This window comes from Lepus europaeus, chromosome 3, assembly GCF_033115175.1.
Source record: "Lepus europaeus isolate LE1 chromosome 3, mLepTim1.pri, whole genome shotgun sequence".
Lineage (NCBI taxonomy): Eukaryota > Metazoa > Chordata > Mammalia > Lagomorpha > Leporidae > Lepus > Lepus europaeus.
The window spans coordinates 35748847-35762455 of NC_084829.1; the positions used below are offsets into that span (position 1 = coordinate 35748847).

General features: G+C 46.0%; 1 protein-coding gene across 4 annotated transcripts in view; it reads right to left on the reverse strand.

Annotated features, from left to right (window-relative positions):
• Positions 1 to 918: 918 nt before the first annotated feature.
• Positions 919 to 13609, reverse strand: part of TCP11 (t-complex 11) — a 31606-nt gene continuing 18915 nt past the window's right edge. The window contains exons 4-10 of one of the 4 annotated variants that reach the window (XM_062187460.1): positions 12166 to 12286; positions 5126 to 5346; positions 3615 to 3751; positions 3156 to 3373; positions 2886 to 3067; positions 1974 to 2137; positions 919 to 1248 (exon numbers count right to left, since the gene is read on the reverse strand). In XM_062187460.1, the coding sequence (XP_062043444.1) occupies positions 1016 to 1248; positions 1974 to 2137; positions 2886 to 3067; positions 3156 to 3373; positions 3615 to 3751; positions 5126 to 5346; positions 12166 to 12286 (1276 nt within the window). In that variant the 3' untranslated portion in view covers positions 919 to 1015. Of the gene's footprint in view, positions 1298 to 1973; positions 2138 to 2885; positions 3068 to 3155; positions 3374 to 3614; positions 3752 to 5125; positions 5352 to 11680; positions 11697 to 12165; positions 12287 to 13609 lie in introns of those variants that run through there. The other 3 variants (XM_062187461.1, XM_062187462.1, XM_062187464.1) reach the window with 3 other exon arrangements.

Consider the following 13609-nt stretch of genomic DNA (forward strand, 5'->3'; position numbering starts at 1 on the left):
CTGAACTGGACATTTCTTCATTTCAGTTGTGTTAGACAGGGGCTGGCGTGCTGCTGTCAACCTGAAAACAGGGGGCTGGATCTCTACAACCCCAGGAGACACACCCAGGTCCTTCCCGGAGCATCTCTCATTTGTGCTGCCAAATCAGACTGACAACCTCATCTGCCCAGGCACCTCAAAACGTCCCTGTCACCTCTGCCACGCAGGACAAGGTGCTCTAGCCCTAGAGAGAGGCCGGGAAGGAAACCTACTTTCCGCGCTAGAGAACAGGACCAGAAACTGATGCAAGGCAGTTGCTGACGGAACTGTCTGCGCCTGCGCTCTTGGTCACGTGAGACACCGCCCACGACCTCTGAGGCCATCCTCTGCAGAACGCGTGCGGCCATCACCCTTGCCCTTCACGCCTGCCTGCGCGCTGCTCCAGAAAAGGCCACACGTGGGGAACAGAGGCTCGTCACTTCCCCTGGCCCTCTTGTTGCATTAGAAACCTTCAGGAGGATTTGGCCTTGGAAACAAGCTGTCTCATGTCTTTCAAACATGTGCCCTCCTGAGCTAACTGGACACGAAAGGCTTCCTAGAGAAGCCTTGATACTCACGGCTGGGATAACTCCACAGAGTTCTTAGTTCTCAGAGAAATGCTTTACCCTCCTAGAGAAAATAATGCTACCACCTGGTGTCTCGGCTGCGCATCCTGGCATGTTAAGGTTGCATGCCGCCAGAGAGAGGAAAACCGGGCTTGCTGGCTTCTCAGCTGGTTGGGGGCTGAGGACATAGGGCCCAGCCTCAGCCTCCGCCTCAGCACAGGAAGAATGGAGGTTTTCTTGCAGTTCAGAAGTTTATTGGTGAATGGGTTTGGGCCAGCTGGTATTTACATGCTTGATCCCTACAGCCCTGCTGTATTGGCTGTGGGGGCGGGAAGAGGCTCTCTGCTCTGCTGGTCACTGGCGATGTTGTCCCAGGAAGATGATGGGTCCCTCTTCTGGGTCCAACGTGCAAGGTCTCTGGACTGGTGCTATCAGGGAGACTCCACTTTTGTTTCCAGAGCCTGGGCTGGGGATATGAGGGATTGTAGGATCTCAGTATAGTAGGGGCCAAACACCTGCTGATTGTGATGTGTCAGGTTGACAAACTTTTGGCCTAATTCCGCCAGCTCTGTCTCAATGAGAGTAAGGCCTCCTGGAAGGTCTAACAGAGATCGCTGCACACCGAGAACCAAGCAGCATTTGAGAAACAAATGGATCCGCTGATCTGTATGAAAGACAGTGAGAAAGGAAAGGACAGATTTGGGAAAGAAATACTGCACTCGCACTCTGTTCATTCACATTCTAAGTTAACTGAGACATTTGCCAACCACCTGGACCACCTACAGATAAGGAAATGTGTTTTGTTGGGGAAGGGATTGTCTCCTAGCTCTCAAGGCCAAGGCAAAGATAAAAAACTAATGGGTTAGTAAACTTCTGGCAATTCTCAAGACTGCTTAAGTAGCCATCAGTTAGATCCTGGTGAGTATCCAACATAATAAGATCTTGGAATGATCTTTTAGATGGTTGAGGTTAGGAACAAACTGGCCAAGTTCATGGCCTCCATTCCAACATGGGATAAGGCAGTCCCTACTATTGGAACATATTTTTCAGCCTAATTCAGTATCACTTTCTTGTTAGAGGGCTGTGGGTGCGGGTTGCCAAATATTTTGAACAGCATTCAGAGAATTCAGTTACTAACAGGCCAGGTTGACTTAACCAGGTGGGTTGAACAGTCTCCCACACCCAGAAGTCATGGATTCCTGGGTACAGATCTTCCTTTAGTCTACAGACTAAAAGGAAAGTGTTTTCAACCCAGCATCTTAAAAAAACTAAAGGCTAAACAATGACTTGCCCAATGACCATGCCTTTATTGCCAGTTCAGCAACTGACTTCTAAGGCTGGCATCTCTCTCTCCCTCCAGTGTACTCCCCACTCTACAGGCATGCTCACCAATGACACTGCGGACACAGTTCTCCTTCTTGGCAATGTTCTGGAGCTGTCCTACCAGAGATGCTGTGTTGTCACTGCTCAGGGCGGCAAGGCCCATATTCTTGAGGCTTTGATGGATTTCCTGAGACACCTGTTCACTCACAGTCAACATAGCCTCCTCAGGCCTAGACAACGACAGAGAAGAAGCTGGCACCTATCTGGCAGCCATGTCACAGGTCCACAGCCAAGGAAGCTCCACACCAGAAGCGAGGCCCATCCGAGGAAGAGCTGGGCATCCTCCCCATGCCCAGCCCCCGGCCCCCAACCGCACTGTACCCAGTGGGCAGGTACAGTGTCTACTGTTACATTCAAGACACCAGTAGTCTGTCTGTATATATGGTCCAATGGTTCTACTTAGAAAACAAGATAAACTGTAATATCAACTCTAGAAAAGTATTTAGTTATGCTGTTGGGTCCACTCAGTATTCTTTAGTCCCACTGACTTTTATATACACATATCTACAACTATTTTAGACATCTGCCATGGTCTTTTGTCCTACCTCATCAATTACAATTACAAACCTGGCCTTCTGATTGCTTTTCTCTTAGGTGTGATGACTCGTACTCAGAAGTAGTCCAGCCAGTGTTGCTGACTGAGCCACTCTTGGACATATGAACAGTCATCCACTCAGCTAGATAATGACTGTTGGAGCAAACCATCCTCCACACTACCTTGTTGGAAGAAAGTTTTATCTTTCTTTGTCACAAGCCATAACACCTTTTACAGAAAGCATCCAACATTCTTTGTGGCTGGTTCCAAAGGGCCTCTGTGTGGTCTGTGGTGGAGAGGAAGCAATCATTCACTGTTTGCCTGTGTCCTAAATAAACATATCATCACCTTCTACTCTGAGAATTAACATCTAAGCTGCTTACCTGGAGTTAAATTCCTCCATCAGGGATTTGGTTATGCGTTTCAGTTTATCCACAAACTGGGGGGAGCCAAACAAAACGCTGCCAGAGAAACTACTGGCCACTAGCAAGACGGAGGCCAAGATGGTTAACTGGTGCAACTGGGACTCCAGCTCCTGCAGCCGAGTTCTGTCCATCAGCAGGGTCTGGGAACCAGGGAAGACCAGGCTGTCAGGACAGAAGGGTCCTGACAGAAGCTGAATACAAACCAAAGTGACGTGCACACTCTCCTACCTCAGGGAACTCCTCATTTTCAGGGTCCCAGAGGAGGAGGTTCAAGAAGCCCTGGGACAGCACCATCGCAGGGCTGACAGGCTCCGGGCTGTTGATTGCTTCATGTGAAGAGGTGCCAGCCACACTGGAGGCGTCAGGGGTGTCAGGGCAAGATGGAGGGGGTGTTGTGAGGTCTGCTGCTGCTTGGGTCAGCCATTTGGTGGTGTGATCCAGGAGGCCTAGGACAGGGAAGGCAGCGTGTGAGTGTCTTCAGTCTTTTATCTCTGTGGCTTCAAGATACAGGTTCTTCCCCAGATATACTCCTGTTCAATAAGTAAATGCTTTGGGGGGTCTTCTCTCTTCCTTCCCCTTACCCAAGGAAGAAACTATTCCTAAAATGAGGCAGAATACTCCGTAACATCCTAAAAGTCAGACTCAAGGTCCTATCTTCCCACTCCTGCCCTCATGTTACATACATACCAGGCTGTTTGTTGAGGAGTTCCTGGAATTTAGCCCGTTCATACTGAATGGAATGTTCCTGTAGGTGGGGCTGAAGGCTCTGGATAGTATAGTTCACCATGTCCATTTTCATCAGGCCCAGAACCTGGAAGATCCCTCTGAACAGGGGGAAATAGAATGCTTACTTACTCCATGAAATATTGTGACTACTTGTAGGGTACAGTCACGTAAGGAGTCACTAAACCACTGCTTCTAGAATTGGGGCCTCAAAACTAACTTCATACTACTAACTTCATACACATGTAACAATGTGTGGCCCAGGACCCAAGGAACAGAATCAGTTGGTGGCAGAACTGGGGACAGAAAAAGCCAATGTTTCACTGTGGTCATTCTGTTGTCTCTTAAAAGGGGTAATCAGTGGAAGGAAATATACCATGTTAACAATTCTCTTTGGGGAGTGGGATCATAGATGTTGCTCCTTCTGACTCATTGGGACAACTGCATTTTTTTTTTAACTTTCTGTGTCTTGATTCCTATAGCTGTGAAATGGGAATGACCTCCCAAAACCTATCCCCTCATGGGATGTGAACTAGGACAAGAGAAAATCTGGTGCCAGCATTGTGGCATAGCAAGTGGGGCCACCACCTGTGATGCCAGTGCCCCAAACAGGCACCAGTTCATGTCCCAGCTACTCCACTTCCAACCCAGCTCCCTGATAATGGCCTGGGAAAAGCAGTGGAGGATGGTCCAGGTGTCTGGTTCTCTGCCACCCATAAAGGAGATCCAGATGGGACTCCTGGCTTCAGCCTGGCCCAGCGCTGGCTGTCTGGGTAGTGAGCCAGCAGATGGAAAATCTCTCTAACTCCTTCAAATAAATCAAATAAATAAATAAATCTAAAAAGTTTAAGAGAGCCAGCGCCGCGGCTCAATAGACTAATCCTCCACCTTGCGGCGCCGGCACACCGGGTTCTAGTCCCGGTCGGGGCGCCGGATTCTGTCCCGGTTGCCCCTCTTCCAGGCCAGCTCTCTGCTGTGGCCAGGGAGTGCAGTGGAGGATGGCCCAAGTGCTTGGGCCCTGCACCCCATGGGAGACCAGGAGAAGCACCTGGCTCCTGCCTTCGGATCAGCGCAGTGCGCCGGCCACAGCGTGCCGGCCGCGGAGGCCATTGAAGGGTGAACCAACGGCAAAGGAAGACCTCTGTCTCTCTTACTGTCCACTCTGCCTGTTAAAAAAAAAAAAGTTTAAGAGAGAGAACCTGGGAAAGAGATGTTTTCATTCCTTGGAAGAAATAATAATGTATTCCAGTGTCTTACGCAGCATGATGTAAAGGAGGGCCCAGTTAATACAAGAATAACCAAAAGTCTCTTCAAAACCATCTTTGTAAAAGAAAAGCCAATAGGCCAGAGAGGAGAAAAGGGGTGTCAGGTCTTCAGTCAAGACAATGGCTATAATCCAGTGTCTGACCTAGCTTTTCCTGGCCCAGGGGCTGAGACAGGTTTGGGATGGGGTGGGCAGTAATCAACTTTCACACCTCAGTAACCGAACAGGATCTGCAATATTCTCTAGCTTCTGCACTTCTTCATCTCGAACTGGTGCACACAGCAAAGTCATCATGTTGAGAATGTACTTGGAAAGATAAGGGACATCCAGGGCCCCGTGTTCTGCTTCCTGCTTGAGGAAGTCCATATCCAAAGCTTCTTCGATCTCACTTCTCAGGCGGTTCTGGCGTGGTAAGAGTAGAGACAGCAAGATCTGCCCAGGAAACAGTCAGAGAAGAAGTTGTATTCTGTTTAGTGCTCCAGACTTTCTCTAATGGGCAACCCCTTTACCTATAGACATCCTGTCAGGCAAATAGAAGATATGAGTCACTGGGGACAGGCCACAAACCCTTCTCCCAGGGGTGAAACCCAGGACCCAGCCTCCACTGGGACCCACCAAAGCTGCCCACCTTGCAGTTCAACTTGTGATTAAAGTATCCTGATAAAATGGGAGTTCAGCCAAACCAGAAAAGCCTAGTTTATAGCTACATGTGCAGAGAGCCCAAAGGTTTGTAACTCCCAGCTGTCAATCACAAATGCCAATAACGAGTGTCATGGCTACATCATCAGTCAATACCCTTCACTTCATACTTTAGGGATAAAAGCCTCAAACCAGGAAGAAAGAATGCCACAGGCTCTCCTGACTGGCCTGTTTCTCTTGTGGAATGTGCGTTAATAAACTTTGGTTTACTGTCACTACTGTAATTCATTATTCTATCACTGCAAAGGTATGGCTGCTGCCAGGGACACTCCAAGCCTGTATCTTTTAAGGATCAAGAAGTTGGATCCCCGACACAAGAAACAATCAATGTTTGAGGTATCAGATATGCAATTACCCTGATCTGATCATTACACACTGTAAACATGCATAGCAATGTCAACTGTACCCCATAAATATGTACAATTACCATGTGTCAATTTAAAATAAAATGTATTTAAAAGAGAAATTAGACCCCTAATTTTCCTACAGAATTTTATTTATCTTTGTTTAGAGGCCAATGGTAATTCAAAGTTGAAGAAAATAAATTACAGTAATAATGTATCATTCTCTAGGCAGAATGAGATAAAAGAGGTTAATAATATTCAAGGAGTATAATAAAAAGAAAGGCAGGGTCCAACAAATATAAAGTATACATCATCACATGGTGATGAGATACTGTTAATTTTAAAAGGCAGGCATTTTGAGATTATTTTACTTCAAAGGGCAAGGATGAAATAGACAAAGGAATTATTATGAGTTGCTTCAAATAGCCTATTAGCCCAAAAATATAATTTTCTGGTGGACAGGGACTCTTATTTGCCACTTTGCCTCTGTAACACACTGACCCCAGCAAGGCTAGGGAGTGGGGTTCACGAATATTTGTGTAAGTGAATGGAATGGTGTGTAGTCACGGCAGGACCCCACTGTTCAGCGTTGCATTAAACAACTCAGCTGCTCTGCACCGTCCATGATAACTGTAAGCTACGCCAGTCACCGATCCGGCGCCTCTCAGTACAACCACACCCTTACTGCCTCCTCAGAAAATGGAACCAGGGCCGGCACTGTGGCACAGCGGGTAAGGCCGCCACCTGCAGCGCCAGCATCCCATGTGGGCACCAGTTTGAGTCCCCGCTGCCCCACTACCAATCCAGCTCTCTGCTATGGCCTGGGAAAGCAATGGAAGATGGCCCAAGTGCTTGGGCCCCTGCACCTGGTGGGAGACCTGGAAGAAGCTCCTGGCCCCAGGTGCTGTAGCCATCTGGGGAGTGAACCAGAGGATGGAAGATCTCTGTGTATCTCCCTCTAACTGTGCCTTTCAAATAAACAAATCTTAAAGAAAGAGCGAGGAAAAAAAAGAAAAGAAATTAATGAAACCAGGCCTCTGACATATTTTTCCTTTGCTGATTGGCACACTGTTCAGTTTTGTCAGTAGAGGTTGCTAAAGAAACATGGAAGTAAGGAGAGACATTCCCGGCTTTTGTGTGCTCCTCTCTGCGAGCTCTTGCATCGTGGAAGCTTCTCTGTGCTCATAACACTGTCTTGTTTCTGTCTCTTGACTGGACTCGGACTGATAAAAAACTGGCGCTATGAACAATGTCTGAACTCGGCTGGTCATACTGGATCCAGTGAGCAGGAAGTGGAAGTTTTTGAGATACTTCAGATATACAAACCAAAGGATGGCAGATAATCCTCATGAAAAGTCAGCAGTCTGTCGCCTCGGTGAGGTTTCTGGAGCTAACGTGCTCTGGAACTTGTCTAGCTGTCCCCTCCAAGATGACAACAGACTGCTATTCCTCAAACCACTCACCACGGGTTGGCCTTTTAGATGTCTGAGACAACATATACCACATTGGAGTTTGTTACTTCAACACTTACTTAGAATCACTCATAAGGTTACCAATTTCAAATAGGTACTAGAGCAAGAGTATGTTCTGCAGCAAGTGTAGACCGCAGTACCGGCCACTCTACTGTTCAGGCCCATGACCCAACAGATGCAGGCTGTACCATGGCAAGTAAGGACGCTGCACAGCTAAGAGAATCACAACACAGACTTCAAGGGTTTGGGAGCAAATGTATGCTCTCTCTGCAGATGATTTGAGAAATTTCTTTGAGAAACAGCTTCTGGCTTACTACTGGCCCTTGGCAGGAGCTAACACATTACCATAGGACATCAAGTGGCCAGGTAGCCAGAGTTCCCATCAGGAAGCTGTGAGACCAACACGCATAGCATCAATCTATCATTAAATGAAAACGGCATGTAAGAACCAAGCACACACTGGTATAAGGACAGATACGCAGACCAACAGAACAAAACAGAGAGACCTGAAATTAGACCTGGATATACGGTCAAATGATCTTCAACAACAGTACCCAGAACATTCAGTGGAGAGCAGTCTTTTCAACAGATGGTAATGGGGAAACTGGATATCACGCAAAATAATGAAGCTGGAACCTTTATGTTATACCATATTTTAAAAATTAATTCAAACTAGAGCAAAGAGATAAACGTAAGAGATAAAGCTATGATGATCTTAAAAGAACACACAGGAGGGGCAGTGTTGTGGCACAGCAGGTAAAGTCATCACCTGCAGCGCCGGCATCCCATATGGGCACAGGTTTGTGTCCTGGCTGCCCTACTTCTACCCAGCTCCATGCTAAGACCTTAGGAAAAGAAGCAGAAGATGGTCCAAGTGCTTGGGCCCCTGCCACCCACATAGGAGGCCCAGATGGAGCTCCTGGCCCAACTCTGACTGTTGTGGCCATCTGGGGAGGAAATTAGCAGAGATCGATCTCTCTTTCTCTTCCTCTAACTCTTTCAAAAGAAATAACACTTTAAAAAAACATAGGTATAAATGTCCACAATCTTGGTTTTGGCAATATATGACACCAAAAGCATAAGAAACCAAAATTAAGCTAAATAAATTGGACTTCATCAAAATTAAAACCAGGAGCCGGCGCTGTGGCATAGTGGATAAAGCCACCACTTGCAGTGCTGGAATCCCTTATGGGTGCCGGTTCTAGTCCAGCTGCTCTACTTCCAATCCAGCTCTCTACTATGGCCTGGGAAAGCAGTGGAAGATGGGCCAAGTTCTTGGGCCCCTGCACCCATGTGGGAGACCTGGAAGAAGCTTCTGGCTCCTGCTTCAGATCAGCACAACTCTGGCCATTGCAGCCAATTTGGGAGTAAACTAGTGGATGGAAGACCTCTCTCTCTCTCTGCCTTTCCTTCACTTTCTGTGTAACTCTGACTTTCAAATAAATAAAAAATGAATATTTAAAAAAGATTAAAACTTTTGTACATCAAACAACATAACTGAGAAAGTTGACTACCTACAGATTGGGAGAAAATACTTGTAAATCATATATCTGACAAGAGTATAGCATACAAAATATATAAAGAACTCTTGTAAGTCAACAACAAAAAGACAAACTACCCAATTTTATAATGGGAAAAAGACTTGAGTAAACATTTCTTCAAAGAATATATACAAATGGTCAATAAGCATATAAATAAATGGCTCAACACCATTAGCCATTAAGGAAATGCAAGTTGTAACCACAATGAAATATCACTTCACACTTATTCTAAGAATGGCTATTAACCAAAAAAAGTGGAAAATAACAAGTATTAGCAAGGAAGTGCAAAAAATGGAACCCTGGTACATTGCTGGTAGGAATATAAAATGGTACAATTAGAACAGTTTGGCAGCTCCTCAGAAAGACACAGATTTATCACGTGATCCACTCTAGGTATGTGCTTGAACTGAAAACAGGGACTGAAACAGATAAGTGTATGCCAATGTTTATAGCAGCATTATCCACAACCAAAAGGTAGAGACAACACAGGTGTCCAGAAAATGAATGGATAAACAAAACATGATCTTACCCCCATAATGGAAAATGATTCAGCCATAAAGAGAAATCAAATTATGATACTTGCTACAACATGGATGAACTCTGAAAACAGGTTGAGTGACATAAACCCAATACAAAAGGGCAAATACTGTATTATTCCACTTACATGAGTTACATAGAGTAGTCAAATTCATAGAGACCAACAGTGGAGGTTATCAGTCACCAGGAGGACAGGGGAAAGAAGAATTATTGCTTAATGGGCAGAGTTTCTGTTTGGGAAGATGATAACTTAGAAATGGATAGTGGCGACAGGCATAATACTGTGAATACTTAATGCCACTGAACTGTATACTTAAAAATAATAAATTTTATGTTACATATATTTTACCAGAATAAAAAAAATACTTAAAAAAAAAAAAAACCCATAGAACTCAGCCTCCAGTAAGGCCCATTCTGCAGGACCGGCACTACCTGGTGGTAGGCGATTTCCCTGGACCCCTTCTGGACTTTACAGCAGGTAGAGATTCATCCTCATTGAAAAGCAGATTCTGTGGGTGGTTTTTTTTGTTTGTTTTTGTTTTTGTTTTTGTTTTTTGACAGGCAGAGTGGACAGTGAGAGAGGGAGACAGAGAGAAAGGTCTTCCTTTGCCGTTGGTTCACCCTCCAATGGCTGCTGCGGCCAGTGCACTGCGCTGATCTGAAGGCAGGAGCCAGGTGCTTATCCTGGTCTCCCATGGGGTGCAGGGCCCAAGCACTTGGGCCATCCTCCATTGCACTCCCTGGCCACAGCAGAGAGCTGGCCTGGAAGAGGGGCAACCGGGACAGAATCCGGCGCCCCGACCGGGACTAGAACCCGGTGTGCCGGCGCCGCAAGGTAGAGGATTAGCCTATTGAGCCACAGCGCCGGCTGAAAAGCAGATTCTGGACATGAATTTGTCTCCCCTGTCTGCAGTGCTTCTGTCCGCACCACCCTCTGTATAGTCACATAATGCCTTATCCATCGTCCTGGGTCCTGACATGCCCCCAGCACCACAGCTGATGAAGGCACTCACTTCACAGCAAAGTACAGCAACGGATCCCACCCATGGGAGTACCAGGTCTAAGCAACACCCCTGAGTATCAACTGGCCTATCTGGGAAGTGGAATGGCCACTGAAGACTCAATGACCTCAGTGAGCAATAATATCTGAAAGGAAGGGGCTCTGTCTTAAGGATGTATGCTCTGAATCAAAGACCATCCTATGATGCTATGCCCCAAGGGTCCAGGAGTCAAGGATTGGAGGCAGAACTGGTTGCTCTAATGCACCTAATGACGACCCATTTGAAAATGACCCAAGTGCTTGGGTCCCTGCCACCCATGTGGAAGACCCAGATAAAGCCCCTGGCTTCAGGCTGGCTCTGGCCTGGCCACTGCAGCCACTTGGGGAGTGAACCAGCAGGTGGAAGATCTTTCTAACTCTTTCAAATGAATAAATAAATCTTTTAAAAATTTTTAAATGAGTTACTCTACTGACTGGAGTAACTGATCCTAAGTACCAAGGAGAAATTAGACTGTTACTACACAATGGGAACTAGAAGCCTGGAGCCCAGGAGATTCTCTGGGGTGCTTCTGAGTACTGTAAAATCCAATAATAGGGGCCGGTGCTGTGATGTAGTGGATTTAAACCCCTGGCCTGAAGCGCTGGCATCCCACATGGGTGCCTTTCTAATCCTGGCTGCTTCTCTTCCGATCCAGCTCTCTGCTAAGCCCTGGAAAAGCAGAAGATGGCTCAAGGCATTGGGTTCCTGTACCCATGTGGGAGACTCGGAAGAAGCTCCTGGCTCCTGACTTCGGATTGGTTCAACTCCAGCCATTGCTGCCATTTGGGGAGTGAACCAGCAGATGGAAGACCTCTCTCTCTCTCTCTCTCTCTCTCTCTCTCTCTCTCCCTACCTCTCTCTATAGCTCTTTCAAATAAATAAATCTTTTAAAAAATCCAATAATAAAAATGAACGAATATTTGGGTTACTCAACCATAGCCAGTTGAGGTTTTGGCTAAGGACAACAGAAAGATAGACTTAACAGTCTGTTAAAATGGAGTCTTAGATATGAAATATAATCATGGGAGTAATATTCTATCACCTTTTGCGTTTTATATTGGTTAGAAGCCTGTTGTAGATCTCATTCATACTCAAGAGACAATAATACAAGAGTATGAATCACTGTGGGATAAGGTACATCTGCCACATACTAGAAAGACACTGTAAAAGACAGCTGCTTTGCTCTCTGGCTCTGGCAGGCTCATTTGCCAGGTTTACTCGTCTCCTACAGCATGAGCGAGTTCTCCAGTGCTCAGCTTCTGCAGTGCAGTGGTCAGCGGCACACATCAGCCAGCAATTTCCCTTGGCACAGCCATGCCCACTCAGATGAAGCCCTTGGGTGTTCTGCACTGTCCCAGGAGTATGATATATGATCCTTACATTCCAGGATCCGTTAGTAATCTCTTTATTTCATACTAGCGAAGCCCTCATTTCTCCAACTCCATGTGATGCTACTTTTTATACTAAATCTTCCCTGTTCAAATTACTGTGTGGTTTCTCTACTGATTAGATTCTGACTGATTCATCAATCACATTAATCCTTATTAACCATGGGCACTCAAATGAACTGAGGACGTCTAAGAACTCCATGCCTACAAACGCAAGAAAGGTTACTCACCTCTTTAATTTCTTTCAGAAGTTCAAGAGCACAACTGAAATCAGGGGGAGAGGCTGACAGCTGTTCTTTAAGATGGTCCCAAAAGGCATTGTGCATTGTCTCCTTGACCTTGCCTTCCAAACTGCAAGAGGGTTAAATGAGCAAATTACTCTCTCTCCCCCAAAACTGATACAGGGTCATAATCTTCCAAACCCCAAATACTATTTTAATGTGGTTAAAAAATTATACTGAGAGGGAAAGACCAGAAACTATGTTTGGATGGCAGAAGACTTTAATAAGCTAGGGTTAGACTTGCATTCCAAGGGCTTCAGAAGGGATCCCCATGATTCCAAAGCAACCCTTTTTGTGTAGTAGAAAAAACCCAACATAGAGAAAGATCAGGCTGAGTTTTTTTTTTTTCTTTTTTTTTTTTTTTAAGATTTATTTTACTTATTTGAAAGACAGAGTTACAGAGAGAGGTAGAGACACAGAGAGAAGTCTTCCATACAATAGTTCACTCCCCAGATGGCCACAACAGCCAGAGCTGCGCCGATCCGAAGCCAGGAGCCAGGAGCTTCTTCTGGGTCTCTCACGTGAGTGCAGGCGCCCAAGGACCTGGGCCATCTTCTACTGCTCTCCCAGGCCATAGCAGAGAGCTGGATTGGAAGTGGAGCAGCCAGGACTAGAACCGGCGCACATATGGGATGCCAGCGCTTCAGGCCAGGGCATTAACCCGCTGCGCCACAGCACCAGCCCCTTAGGCTGAGTTTTAACACAGACTGTGCCTCTAGCTTAGGTGTATGACTTAGTTTCCATTTATGTGTATGTATGTATGGTTTTGAATTCAACTTTTCATTTTCTTATGCTCCTAAAATATAGGAAAATATTTTCCTTCTTTGATGACTCCAAAATATCCACAGATATTTCCAAATTAGCTGGTCTAAAATTGAATTCACTGCTAACACCATCCAACCTATTTCTCTTGTATTCCCACTCTCAGTGGCACCACCATCTAATCCAGTTACGGGAGACAGAAAGATCAGTGTTGGTTTGTTTTTATTTTAAAGATTTATTTTTTATTTATTTGAAAGGCAGAGTACCAGAGAAAGAGGGAGAGACAGAGTAAGATATCCCATTTTCTAGTTCACACTCCATATGGCCAAAACAGCCAGGACTGGGCCAGGTGGAAGCCAGAAACCTAGAACTCCAGTATCCCATGTGGTGGCAGGAGCCCAAATACTTGGATCAGCTCTTGCTGCTTTCCTAGCTAGGCACATTCGCAAGGAGCCAGCTCAAAAGCAGAGCCCCTAGGACTTGAACCGCATTTCAATACAGTATGCTGGCATTGCAAACTGCAATTTAACCCACTGCGCACTACAATGTGGGCCCTAGCTTTGTTTTGCTCTCCTTGAAAAGTACAAGAGGCAAAGGCAATTCAATTCAGAAAGCAGAGTGTGGAGGCAGG